The sequence below is a fragment of the Telmatherina bonti genome (genome assembly GCF_933228915.1).
Source record: "Telmatherina bonti genome assembly, chromosome: 4".
Classification (NCBI taxonomy): Eukaryota; Metazoa; Chordata; class Actinopteri; order Atheriniformes; family Telmatherinidae; genus Telmatherina; species Telmatherina bonti.
The window spans coordinates 29,734,315-29,747,313 of record NC_136622.1 but is presented as its reverse complement, the minus strand read 5'-3'; the positions used below and the strand labels follow the sequence as shown (position 1 = coordinate 29,747,313).

General features: G+C 39.0%; 2 protein-coding genes across 7 annotated transcripts in view; one reads left to right on the top strand and one right to left on the bottom strand.

Moving 5' to 3' along the window:
• Positions 1-2: 2 nt before the first annotated feature.
• On the bottom strand, positions 3-3,272 carry taf11 (TAF11 RNA polymerase II, TATA box binding protein (TBP)-associated factor). Its single transcript, XM_079239320.1, has 5 exons — positions 2,648-3,272; positions 1,144-1,274; positions 949-1,036; positions 762-858; positions 3-656 (listed from the first exon to the last, which is right to left on the bottom strand). Exons 1-5 carry the CDS (start codon positions 2,813-2,815, stop codon positions 526-528), a joined length of 615 nt encoding a protein of 204 aa, XP_079095446.1. The 5' UTR covers positions 2,816-3,272; the 3' UTR covers positions 3-525.
• A 1,256-nt stretch (positions 3,273-4,528) lies between these two features.
• LOC306755104 (ankyrin repeat and SAM domain-containing protein 1A) overlaps positions 4,529-12,999 on the top strand; it is a gene marked incomplete at its 5' end in the record, with an annotated part of 63,958 nt that continues 55,487 nt past the window's right edge. For all 6 annotated transcript variants that reach the window (XM_079239365.1, XM_079239362.1, XM_079239366.1 and 3 more), the window contains one exon: positions 4,529-4,698. In XM_079239365.1, the coding sequence (XP_079095491.1) occupies positions 4,529-4,698 (170 nt within the window). The remainder of the gene's footprint in view (positions 4,699-12,999) is intronic.

Sequence of the window (12,999 nt, the reverse complement as noted above, 5' to 3'; positions counted from 1 at the left end):
TTTTATTTTTCATTTCCATATATTCAAAAATCTGCAGTCATTTTATCTCCAGAAAACAGGACAAAATATCTTTCCACCTGAATAAAAACACAACTTCTCTGTGGGTAGGCATACTTGCCATAATTTATTTAGTTTGGGTCACAACCTGAACAAACTAAATTATATTTTGGATTTTATTCTTCCCCAAAACAACTTCGATAATAAGTAAGAGAGTGTGTGTGTGTGTGTGTGTATATATAAAGAAATCATTTGCTTGTATGGCTGTAAAAGGACAGACACACATGTACAAAACACTTGATTTGAGTATAAAACTACTATTTACATCTTTATGTTTGACCAGACAGAAATCCACTTTTCAGTTTTGTTTTTCCTGCTTCCATATAAAACGTTCATCGACACTGAGTGTGGTCAGTAAGCACAGAATGGTTATTCCATATTTTGCATCAGTGGGTTCATGCAGGTTTTCTCAAAGCAACTCATCACTTTGATAAGTGGCCTCTTCTTCCAGTCGCCATCTCAGCCACCTCAGTGGAACAGAATGTTTTTGTACTTGGTGTTGGGAATCTGATCTCGGCTCTTCAGCCTCCTCACCGCTTCCCTCATGTGCTTAGGCTGAAGTGGTGGTGTGTCTCCCCACTTCTCACAAACATCCAGTGCTTTAAACAAGAAACAAAAACTACATATTGAAGTTATAGACAAAAGATCAGTAACTTTCAATTGCTGAGTGTGAATGGCTTGTTGTTCTAAAATCCTCCACCCACCTTCTTCAACTATTTCCCCAGCAAAAACCTTGGCGATACCTGACATTGCAATGACGACATTCTGGGACACTGATGATCCTGTTATTGACTGGATCAGCTATATTATGCACATAAAAACAAATAAGACATCAGTTTAAGGAATAATGATAATAAAACAAGGCTTAGTTAGATTTAAGTAGCAGCTCACCCTCTTAATAGCAGCCTTTGGGAAGGCAGAACGTCTGTACATCTCATAGCGATTCAGCTGCTCTTCAGAAAAGGATGAAACCAAAACCCTAAATGTTACAGGAGGAAAAAGGGATGATGGGTCAGATCAGCAAAATGAGACTGGTAGATGATTTAAAGAATGATCCCACCAGACGGGTAAAAATGTATGTCTTACTGCATCTTCTGTATTTCATCCTCATCAACTTTGTGGCGCTTCTCCTTTTTCTTCTCTGGTTCTACCTTCAGCCTTTTAGAGGGAGGCTGGCCAGATGTTCCCTCTTCCTCATCTTCTGCTGCTGCAGATTCCTTCACAGGGGGAAAAAAACAGACAAACATTATTTTATGTGCTGCAACACTCCTTTTGTAAACCAATAACAGACAACAGTTAACAGATTCATCTCAAGGTTTCCTGTACACTTGATTTATTCGAGGAAATATCTGTAAATCTATGAATATGAGTTTTGATTAATGCAAATCATTTAAAATTGGATGTTAAGTGCTGCTTTTCAATGTTGTATTTTTATATATTAATAAATGTGACAAAACTGAATTCACATTTTGAATTGGTTATCTTACACTTCTTTAGATTTTTTTTAAATTATTCGTTTGTGCAGAAGTGTGTGTATATGATTTACAGTATCTGATTATGTAAGATGACCATGACAAAAAATGTTTAGACAAGACATAAAAGTAGTTGTCTTTAACTGAAAGTGATTTCAGTCCATCTTTATACAGAACAGCCTCAGCTCCCAGTATCCTGCAGGTTTTCTCACATTAACAGCTTACATCAGAAAGATTTCAACCATAAAGAATAGGGGTGGGAAAATCAAATCAAAAAATCGAATATCGGGATTTTTTGCATCACAATTTCAAATTATTTCTTTTTGTTAATTTTTTTTTTAATCAAAAAAATAAAACTAATCCATTGTAAAAAAATTTTTGTCATTTTTATTTATCTTTTTACTTGTCATCTTGGCCATTATAGCAGCAGAATGATGGTCTGGTTACTCTGTTGTTTTTTCCTAATTTAAATCAAGAATAGTGGCAAGCAAAAAAAAGTTCTATACAATTTTTATGTGGTTTTAATCTACAGTAATCAGTAATATTGAAGAATTGTAAGAATTGCGATTTAAATTGAATCTGTACCCAAAAAATCTGAATCGAATCGGGACAAAAGCATATTGTCACAGCCCTGATAAAGAATCCTTTACTGTTTACAACAAATGAGTCAGGTATTCAATGTGTTTGAAGAATCAAATGCTAAAAGAATACTCTGTTACATTACAAGGACATGACAAGAAAATACGGTATCTCTACTGGGCAAGATGCATTTTCATGGAGTGAAACTATTCAGATGTTAGGGTTGACTATAAGTTATTGGCACGGAAACCTAGCATTTTCTTTGACAGACACAATGCAATATCAAATATGGATTTCTAGTTTACAGTGAATGCAGCCTCAGATTTGCCCCACATTGCTTGTGTTAGAATCCATTTTCCTTGACCTCTCTCATTCCTAATGCTTGTATATGCAATGTTTGATTATTTTTTAAATACAAATGATCTTGTGTCACATTTTCCCACGGGAAAATCTGGTGATGTTTTTGGATAGTAATTATGTTTTTGCTGAAATTATAAAATGGTTCAGAAACTTCCATGGAAGAAAATAAACAAACTTACAAGATTGAGCTCGCGTTTCGGTTGATCTGTAGGCGGATCTTTGTTTTCTTCTGCTGGTTTTTCTATAACAGGGATATTTTCCGTTTCTTCTTTTTTAAGATGTATCTCGTTAGCAGGAGACACCTTCTGGGGCGAATCCTCCGTTTTAATTCGGGCTGGATCTGCCATAGTCTTACGATGAACCTCACTGGCTTCAGGACCTGTCAGATTATCTACTATTATTAGTTTACCTTAAACTGCAGAGCTAGGAACATATAAGACCATTAAAATTTCAATATAGGATTTTTCTTTATCTTCAAAGCCTGATAGGAAAATTCTGTACTTTCATAATTACTTTTAAATTAAAAAGACTATAAGATAAAAAATGTTTTACCCTTTTTAAAGCAAGGCGTCAACAAAGCAGCTGCAATTTAAAAAAAAACTAAGAGTAGCGGTGAGCAAACACAAACTCTGGTTAGATGGCAAATAAATTAACTTTGCACATGCTATATAGCCAGTATCTAAATTACTTTAAAATGACAAAATTAAAAAAAAACCAAAAAAAAAAAAACAAACCCTGATACCTTTGCTATAAACTAAATTATGTTTAAAGTAGTTGATCTAGCGGTATTGGTAGCATGTCGAAGCTAATACACTCGTTTAATGCTAACACGTCGCAAACGTCTCTTCCGTTTCCGTTTTGAAATAACTTTATTTACACTGTTGTTTAACAGCACTTTATTTTACTTACAGACTCGAGGTTCAAGAAAACAACACAAAACAAACAATAAAGCTTACATAGGGCAGACCATAACAAATGTAAACAGCAAATGTAACAAAACACCCTACAGAAGGCAGCTATACCAGTACCTCCACAACTGATACAGGTAGCGTGTAGTCTTATATTAATCAGGCACTTTACTGTATAAGTTATAAAATACATATAAACTCTGAAAATATACATAATTTAAATGGTGTTTTTGTGTTAGCGTGTAATTTAACTGTCATTGTAAGTCACGAAGTGTTCACATATGAACAGCTAATTAAAAACATTATTCTACGACGCAACTATCATAAGACTTTATTGTCTCTTAAAATGTTCCTGTTTACAACCACATGACAGGAACGAGACAAGAGCTTTACTCAGGTGACAAGTCAATCAAAGTTCAGAGGTAGGTTTTTGTTCATAGTCGGTTTAAATCTACTAAATATGCTGGATGCATTTCTTATTTTTAGTTATATACTCATTATCTTATTTGATTGACTTACTTGGTTGTTAAAATATATGTTAATTTGTTTATTTACTATTAGTACTTAAGTAAAAAAAAAAAAAAAAAAAAAAAGTGATTAAGTTGATCATACATTATCCAAAAGGACACGTTTGGAAATTTGTCGTGGATTTTAGAACAGATTATTAAAGCACTGGATGGGAATAATCCTGGCATTTGGCTAACTCAAATTCCTGCGCCATCTTGCTTTTTCCCATCCATGCAGTGTGTGAATCTGCTACGGGCGGCGGCGTTCGGGGCTGTGTTTGTGTGTGTCTGAAGGGTTTCGGATTGGAGATGCAGAAAGAAAGGGCAGTTTCGAGGAAGTGACGGACGACGCTCGGAGAACTGGTCAGAGGAAGTTTGTTCGATGGCGGTGCCGTGCTGCTGAACGAAACTTTTCCCCCTCTTGAGCGCCAGCAGCACCGTGGATCGGGACGGACGGATCCAGCGGTGGAGGGAGCTTTTGTTTCCTCGCACATTTGTAGCTCTGAGGAATAACTTGAGGTTGGTTGGAAGAGAGAGGTCGCAGAGGAATTTTACTCCCACAACCAATCCCCCCTCCTCCCCTTTTCCTTCCTTTCCCCGCGCCTCCTCCGATTTTTTTTTTTTTTTTTTTTAACTGGGATCCACGATGGGGAAAGAGCAGGAGCTTCTTGACGCGGCGCGCACGGGGAACCTGGCCGCTGTGGAGAAGCTTTTATCCGGGAAGCGACAGTCCGCTGGCGGATCGTCTGGGACCGGTGGAAGCGGAAACAGCGGCAGCCACGGCGCCTCCTCTCATCCCCTCTCCAGTCTGCTCAGGTAGGATCGGGAAAGCCAAAAGGAACTGAATGGGAGTCAGCCAGCAGCATTGTGTCTGTCAAACATTACTGCTAGAGTTTGAAATATGCATGCTTTCAAGATAATAATAATAATAATAATAATAATAATAATAATAAAAAAAAAAAAACAAAACAACAACAAAACATGGCAGTGTTTTTGTCTTGACAAACCAACCCAACCTGCAGCTGTGCAGGGCGCAGGAGCAGTGGCATGCTTCTTTGTTTGCTGTCAGCTTTTGTGTTTTTGGTTAGTTCTTCTGTGATGGTCATTTCCATAACTTCACTTGAGAAATCTGCATTAAAACGGGTCAGGGTGCAGATGGATATTACTGATTACTTACTTACAGTTGAGACCTGAGCCTGCTTTGATGAGGTTAGACAGAAAACCAATTATCAGAATTATAGGCTTTTAATTTTTAAGCAAATTTATATGACCATTTGGAAATCTTAATTCATCAGCCCCCCCACATCCTATCCTGAGGTGTGCTGCTTTTCATCTTTAGCTGTGGTCACAGTGGGAAGTCCTCAAAGATGTACAAACACTTCATGTGGTTTTTTTCCTCACCCATTAAAGGCCTCCTGGGCAAGGTTAGAGAGATTTCACTACTCTTTTTGAGTAGTGAAATCTCTTTTTTCAGTTGCTACCAGTACCTTCTCTCCCACACACTCCTCCTATCTAGTTCTACATATTGAATGAAAGAAATAGAGACACTTACTTTTCAGTATGTGTCATTCTTGCCCATATGTCTGTGCACAGCCTGCAGTGTGTCTGATAAACAGCGGATCTGTGGAGCAGAGGTCTTTTTCATAACATAGTAAGATATTCATAAAAGCTGCATTATCAAGAACAGTCATTGTTTTCATATACCATCCTCGTAACTTGTGCTGGTGTTATTGAAGAACAAGGTGAAATATAACAGATCTGATAAGCTCAGAGTTTCATTTAGTCTTCCAGATGTTATCTGTGTTTTTGGCCTTCCAGACCCTGGGCTGAAATGTATTGTTCTGGATTCAGACATGCAGACTTATTAAGTTTCTCTAGTCGAGACTGCCACTTTGTAATAAACATTATTAAAGTTAACCAAGGAACAATTATAATAAAGTGAAAAGCCTGTACTCGTGACAGTGATGCATGCCTCAGTAAGTCTGGTAGATAAGGGAAACGTGCTCCACTTGTGCTCCTATTGAGCCATTTGCCGACATTTTTTATAACTCTGAGAGCAAACGGGTGAACATCTGTCAATCAAAACATAAAAGTGCTCCTCTGAGAGCCCTGGTACCAGCCACTTCCATGTGAGGGAGGGGGTGTTAAAGCAAAGCTCGACGTGCTGCATCACTGTGTTACTTAGTGCAGACTGCACAATGTACTCAAGGTAATTACATTAAAGCCTTCTAATCGGAAATCCAATTCAGAGATGTCATGCAGTCGAGGCTGACTCCATCTTTCACTCTCAGGCCTGTAGGTGGACTGAAGAGGCCATTGTGTCATCAAGTCTGTCTTGAGCAATCAATGTTTGGCAAGGTGAACTCTGGGAAATAATTAGCTTCAGTGTGCGGGAAATGAATTAACTACTGGTGAGGAGCCTGTTGCCTGTGGTCACCTGGACTCATCAGACGGACTGTTGGAATTTAACGAGTACCGGCCCCAGGGAGGCTTGTGGGTTTGTTGCTGCTGTGTATGACATTTGATTTAGTCTGCATAATGAAAATGTCAATACATTTCAGGGCTTTGGAGTGAGTCGCTCCAGTGGTTCAGGCTGCGGCCTTGTCGGTATGTTTTCTTCCTTTTTTATCAGAATCTCTCTGTGACCTACTCATCTTCCAGCCATTGTTAGAAAGTGTATTCTTGTAATCCTGTCAGAGAACATTTGATCTGCTTTTTTTTCAGCCCATTTCATCCCTTTTTTTCCTCATCCCATGTTGCTTATACTGTCAGTGTGTTTCAGAAAGCACTGTGTTGACTCCTGCCGCTGTATTTCACAAACATTAGCTTCCACTTGTGTTCAAAACATCACAATTCAACCAGTTTTCCAGCTAAACTGTCGTTTAGTGAAACTTACTTGCAGCTTGATGGTGGGTCCTGTGTAGAGATTATAGTCAACAAACATGCCTTGTTTGTTGCACAGATTTCTCCTCATGTCAGGCTGCACGATCTGCTGCTGTTTTCTGATGGTGTAATGAGATTCCAATAGATTTTAGCGTTCTTCTGTTGGAATAGGTTGCATGTTAAGACTTGCAGTGTTTTTGTAACCAGGCAGTTGTGCAGCTCTGCTCTGTGGAATGTCTGCTTTCCCAGGAGGCTGCATCCCAGCCGTTGCCATGGTAGACAGTGACCCCAGCATGTTTAACACCATCGATGCCCCCCCAAACATTTGTCCTGTGGTCGTCCCGTTAAACAAGCTGGGCTTGGCCTCCCCATGCTGTAAGGTCAAGATGTAACTTTTAGGGCTGTGATGATATGCTTTTGTCCCGATTCGATTCCAGTTTTTTTGGGTGCCAATTTGATTTAAATTGCGATTCTCACAATTCTTCGGTAATGCTGATTTTTGTAGATTAAAAACAAAATAAATGTATAAAACTTTTTTTTCCCACGTCATTTTTCTTGATTTCAATTAGGAAAAAAGAACCCAGTAGCCAGACCATCATTCTGCTGCTATAATGCCCAAGAAGAAAAGTAAAAAGATCAATGAAAACAATAAAAATGACCAAAAAAAAACTTTCTAATGGATTTTTATTTATTTGGAAAAAAAAAAAAATTTTTTTTAAATAAAACATTTATTTTAAAATTGTGAAGCAGAAAAATCCTTATTTTTGATTTTTCGATTCGATTTTCCCACCCCTAGTAACTTTATTGCTTACCGTACGGACATCTACTTTAGGATTTTCTGTATTTGAAGTTTCCATTTTCAAGTCTTTTTTTTCGCTTGTGTTCCTGAGACTGCTTTTCATTCCAGCATGAGTTTGTCACTAGCAGCACTTCCTGCCCCCAGATTGCCCCGGCACAGGCAGCTGCTGCAGTTAGACCGGAGGTAGGACAAGTCCCTGGCAGGGAGAGTGCCTGCCCACTGAGGGGAAATTAACAGAGGAATGCATGGAGTCCTGGACAGACACTCTGAGAGCTCGTCTCCCAGCTTCTCAGCCATGTCTTGTGTCCCGCTGACAAAACACAGAATGGTGCTTTTCATATTCATATCAGGCCTAAAAGACTGTTCTGTTTGGTTTTGTTTTTTTTCTAAACTTTTTGGCTTGGCAAAGAAAATTGAGCTGTCACTCTTGTAAAACTGGACCACCTATAACGAGGAGTCCACTCCTTTAGGCCAGTGTTTCTTATTTCTGTCGTCTAAAACGCATGAAGCTTTGAAATGTTTAAAGACTCAAGTTCAGTTCCACATTTTCCAAAAGTCATCTTAACTGTATTTCCTTTATAACATGTTTCTCTCTTTTTTTTTTTTTTTTCTAAATGCTCACGAGGAAAGCATTATTATCAGTTTGATGACTTGGTTAACATCTTAAGAAGCTCGGGCACAACTCCAGATCATTCCATCCCATTACATGCACCGTTTCTGCTGCATCCAGACTCAACCCACACTGCCAGATGGCTGTCAGCTGAGTGAATATCGGCTACATGAGAAGTAGCACGTGCTACCCTTATAAGAGCAAGAAATCCCCCTCCCATCTGTTTTTTATTACGACCTGGGTGCATGCACGTATGAAGGTGCACAGTGTGGAGGATGCGTCTCCATAACAGGCTCGCAGCAGGATTCTGACACTCCTAAATCCTCACTTATGCTTCACAGAAACTGGAAGATGATGCAGACCGCCCTACGAGGCGAGCAGCCTGTGCAGTGAGACCATTAACAAGGCTTAATGTACCACTTATATTACTGGAAATGTCCTTTAGATCATACCATGATGGGGTAAAAGCTGGGTCTGATCTTCTCAAGTCATCATATGTCGATAAAATGTTTTCTTCTTAAGAAAGAAACAAAAGCAAACCGTACGTGTTTAGTGTAGCTAATGCTAACGGAGCTTAGCATAAACAATTTGCTGTTATTTAAAATTTTTACTCCTAAAGACCCAAATCATATAAAAATGTTTAGAAAAGTCAAAATATTGTAGTATGACGTCTTTATTTGTCCCTTTAACAAAATGTTTTAAAAAAAAAAAAAAATCTTTTAGGAATTTTTACCATTTATTGAAATGTGATATGTGAAGATTATTAAAATTAAATTAATGTTCTGCTTCCCGGTGTCCAATAGGGGCGGAAGACAAAAATCTGAGTGTTTTACAAGATTTTGAACTTTTTCAAACCATGAAGTGATTTAAAATGTCTCAGAAACTGAGAACTGAAAGAACTGAAAGACACATAAGTTGGTTCAACCAGGGAGGGAGCAGTGGAAGCTGGGAAATTTAACACCACCGTGTTAGCATTCCAGCAGCATCTGAGCTCGGGATGCTCGGTTCTACACGTTTCGTTTACAGCTTATGTTTGTTTAGTCTGAGAAAGTATGCAGAGAGGCACTCAGTAGTGATGAATTCTACATAAGTGCCTATATATATATGTGTGTGTGTGTGTGTGTGGGCAGAGTGTGACAAATGCTGCATCCTGTCCATGCAGTTTGAAGCCATCTTTATAGTGGTGGGCTATAAATAGATTTCATCCAAGTGGGTCAGGGGTTTGGTGATTAGTTTGTGTGGGGAAAAGCTGCTTTCATTTTGAATGACATTGGAAAAATATATCTGGTAAATACAGCAAGAAATGCTGAATGGAGGAATGATTTCTGCCACTTCTATGCTTTCTAAAAGAAAATGCTGTTCTTTACAATTTCCATCTTTTGTTCCTGTTTTGAAGAATAAAGTTAGAGTGAAATATTGCAACACATGCACAATTATGATCAGTCTTTTTTTTTTCTCGAATCACAAAAGCTGATAATAAGAAATGGAAAAGATGAAGCTGCTTCTGTTGAGGTTTCACTCTGAATCACAACATCAGGAAACATCTCAACTAGGAACATTTCTGGACCTGAGAAGATCTCCATGTGTTAGCTGCTTGTTTGCAGTACTTGACCCAGACTCCTGATCCCCCCCCCCCCCCCCTGCATCTGGCTGCTTGCCTGGCTTCGTCTTTGCTGTACCTCCATGCTTCTCTCAGCAGTCTTCGTGCCCACCTGCTGGGCCAACGCCAACCTCTGCAGCACTGTTAGACTTCAAACACATTGTGCTCGTATCTGGAGTACCGCTTGTTTCTTCAATGTGTTGACACAGGAAGCAAATTAGCTCAGATGTTTGTTTTCTTTAAATCCCATTTTGGATTGCTGTGTACACGAAACCTACCAACTGGGAAGTGGATTAACTGGAACATGACTAAGCAGATAAGTAGCAGTGTAACTGAAACACTCCTACTTTCATATTTTACACAAGCAGAGGATCATTCATGTGGGAAAGTAAAAGATAAGTGTAGTGTTTAAAAAAAAAAAAGGTTCTTTAAAGATAAAATACTTAAGCTTTTTAGATAGAATCACACAGAAGTTCTCTTCCAAGAAATGGATGATCATTTGTCTTGACTAGCAAGAATTCAGCTTAAACTGAAAGTAAACTTGCACTTTGAAGCAAAATGCACCGTAGAGGCTGGTTAAGTTTAATCTGGATGGTTGTGTGTCTGCTGTGAGGTCAGCCTGGAAGCTCGCTGAAGCACAGGTTGTCTTTGAGTGTGCTTTTCTTATTTCCTCACTTTCTGTTACCTTTTTTTTCCTTCTGTATTCATCCCCTAGAGTCAGCCTGCCAACAGCAGTGTGTCATGCCTGTAGACGGTCTTGAATCTGCAGGATCCTGTTTGACTGCTCTGATCACATTTGTTGGGCACATGCAGTTCATTCACACCTCCTGTTGTGACACAGTTGCATTGTGAAATGCTCACTGTGGTGTTACAAGCCACGAAATCTCAATCAGGCTTTGTTGGATCGTTTCACTCCAACAGACACAAGATTCGTTGTTCTCATGTTGTAGTTTTGCTACATGCTGCTCGGCTTCAAGCATTTTAAAGTGCTGCAAATATTCATGAGGTTATTGGGTCTTGCTTATGCCTGTTTTGGAAGACTTCTTACCTGAAAAACTCAGCGAAAGCTTCCTATTTTCGTTTCCACGTGAGCAGATCTGCCAGTCCTGTGTCAACAACCAGAGGATGAATTGCTGTGAAGTTGTAGCCATAAATTCACAAATCCTATTACCTTTGGTGATCCTCTGACTTTTCCATTAGGTTGGCTTTTATGGTTCAGAATATATCTTTTGGCTATAACTAGAGGGATTGACACATGGTACAGACAAACATGTCACCTCAGGATTTATAATTAACCTGGAGATCTCTTAACTCCTCCCAACCATAACTGGTACGATGCATTCCAAGAATATCCAAGACTTCCTCTTCAAAAGTAGTTTTGCTGAAAGCTTTCCAATAACTTTCATAAAAGAGGTTGCAAAAAGTCCCAACTATTGTGTAAACACACTCTTCTCACCAAAGCTCGAGAGATATTCAACTTAAAGGTCAAACTTCAGAAAAAATGCTAGAAGTTAATGCTGAACTGATATTACATCAAGATGTGGGGCATTTAAGTCGAACCTTTCAACTGTAATTTTCTTCATCTCCGTTTATTTAAGCTACAGCTAACAGTGGTGCGTAAACCACAACAACAAAAAGTTAATGTCTCATTAACGATAGGTGCCGTCTTGGTTTGATTCTGTCAAAATGTGAACAGTATGATGAAATGAATCGTTTAAAATACAAGTTGTCGGCGAATCACAACATGTAGTGGTTGATTCATGGTTCCACCACTTCTCTGGCTTGTTTTTTCATTGGTCAATCACCTTTTCAGAGAGCAGCATGTTGTGCTGGAAGTGATGAGACTTTGAACAGTTGTTCATGTGCATTTAAAGTCTGGATAAAGTCGAATTAAGTTAAGCTGTTCAGGTGCATTTTAGGTTAATTTTGTTATCACACAAAAATTCAGCAATCTTTAACTTTTTAGTGGTGTGTATGAAAAAGTAGTTTGTGCATTTCTGACAAACAGTATTTCTGACCATCTTTATTCTTCTTCCTTCTTCTTGCAGCGGAGCTTGCCATATTTAAATATTTATCTAAATATTTCCTCTATTTCTTTAATTAATCTTGAGGAGCAGTTCTCGGGGTTTCTTAAGGCCATTTCAAAGCTCTTCCTGGGAGGTTGCTGCCTTTTGTCTTGTGTTTTAACTCACTCCAACACTGCGTCAGTAACGCTGATTTTCAGTCCAGCTGAAAGTAATTTGAAAAGGAGTTAAAAACAAAAAAAAACAAAAGCCAATATTTAAAGAAGACATTTGAAAAGCCATCAGAAAGCTAGGAAATCTCTGTGTCAAGAGGTTTCCAAGAATGCCAATTTATTAGAAGAAAAATGTAAATAAATTATTCAAGCTTTTTGCACAACATTGTTGAGTCCATCTCCATTGGTCCTAACACGCGTCCTTTTTTTTCCTGCTGGGTGTAATCACCAGCCTGCATGCAGGTCCTGGCTGAGGCTGGAGGGAATGAAGATGGTCAGGTTGGCTGGAGGGCATCTGGTTGCAGCACCTGCCAGCAGTATGCATAACCAAGCCCAATTTCCCCGATGGTGGCTGACATGAGCCAGTCACGTCTGGGCTCTCTGCCGCGGGCCAGACTAATCCCTGGCAGTGGAGTCACACGGTTAATAGGCTGGAGGACAAATCTGTTTATTTGCCACTGAGTTCACACTCACCTGGGTTCCTATTTGAATTAAGCCACTACTGGCTGTTGACTTGCCTTTTCCCCAGGGCTCCATAGATAAACATTTAGGCACATACTGGTCCCACTGGAATCATTGGAAATCGTTTGCTTCAGGGTGAAAGGGATTGCTCATGAATTAAACATAAAGCAGTTGCTTCCTCATGTTGTTTGCTTATTTTCTGAGTGGGATTTGTAGATATGTTGCAGTTAGACATATTGAGGTAATATAAGTTTGTTCATGTGGTACTAGTCTGGAAGCTGAACACTAAACTCCAGTATTAATATGTGTGTTTTATGATATTTTAGCTTCAGCAAAAAGGGTTGAAACTGGGAAACTGGGGAAAAAAAAGTGCTTTTATTAAGTCTTTTCAGTCTTTGTAACTAATATCTGCTAACTAATGCAAACAATGCATGAAAGTTGGAACGCGTTATAATGGCTCCTCCACTTGTAGTGACCAGGCTTTGTACAACACAGAATTACAGCCCCCCAGAATCTCTTTCAAACTC

Excerpts from the sequence above, each read along its gene's own strand:
- taf11 (XM_079239320.1), bottom strand. The coding sequence starts at position 2,815 with ATGGCAGATCCAGCCCGAATTAAAACGGAGGATTCGCCCCAGAAGGTG. Across the intron at positions 859-948 it reads CAAAGGCTGCTATTAAGAGG|CTGATCCAGTCAATAACAGG; the intron begins GTGAGCTGCTAC and ends TGCATAATATAG. Across the intron at positions 657-761 it reads TGGGGAAATAGTTGAAGAAG|CACTGGATGTTTGTGAGAAG; the intron begins GTGGGTGGAGGA and ends TCTTGTTTAAAG.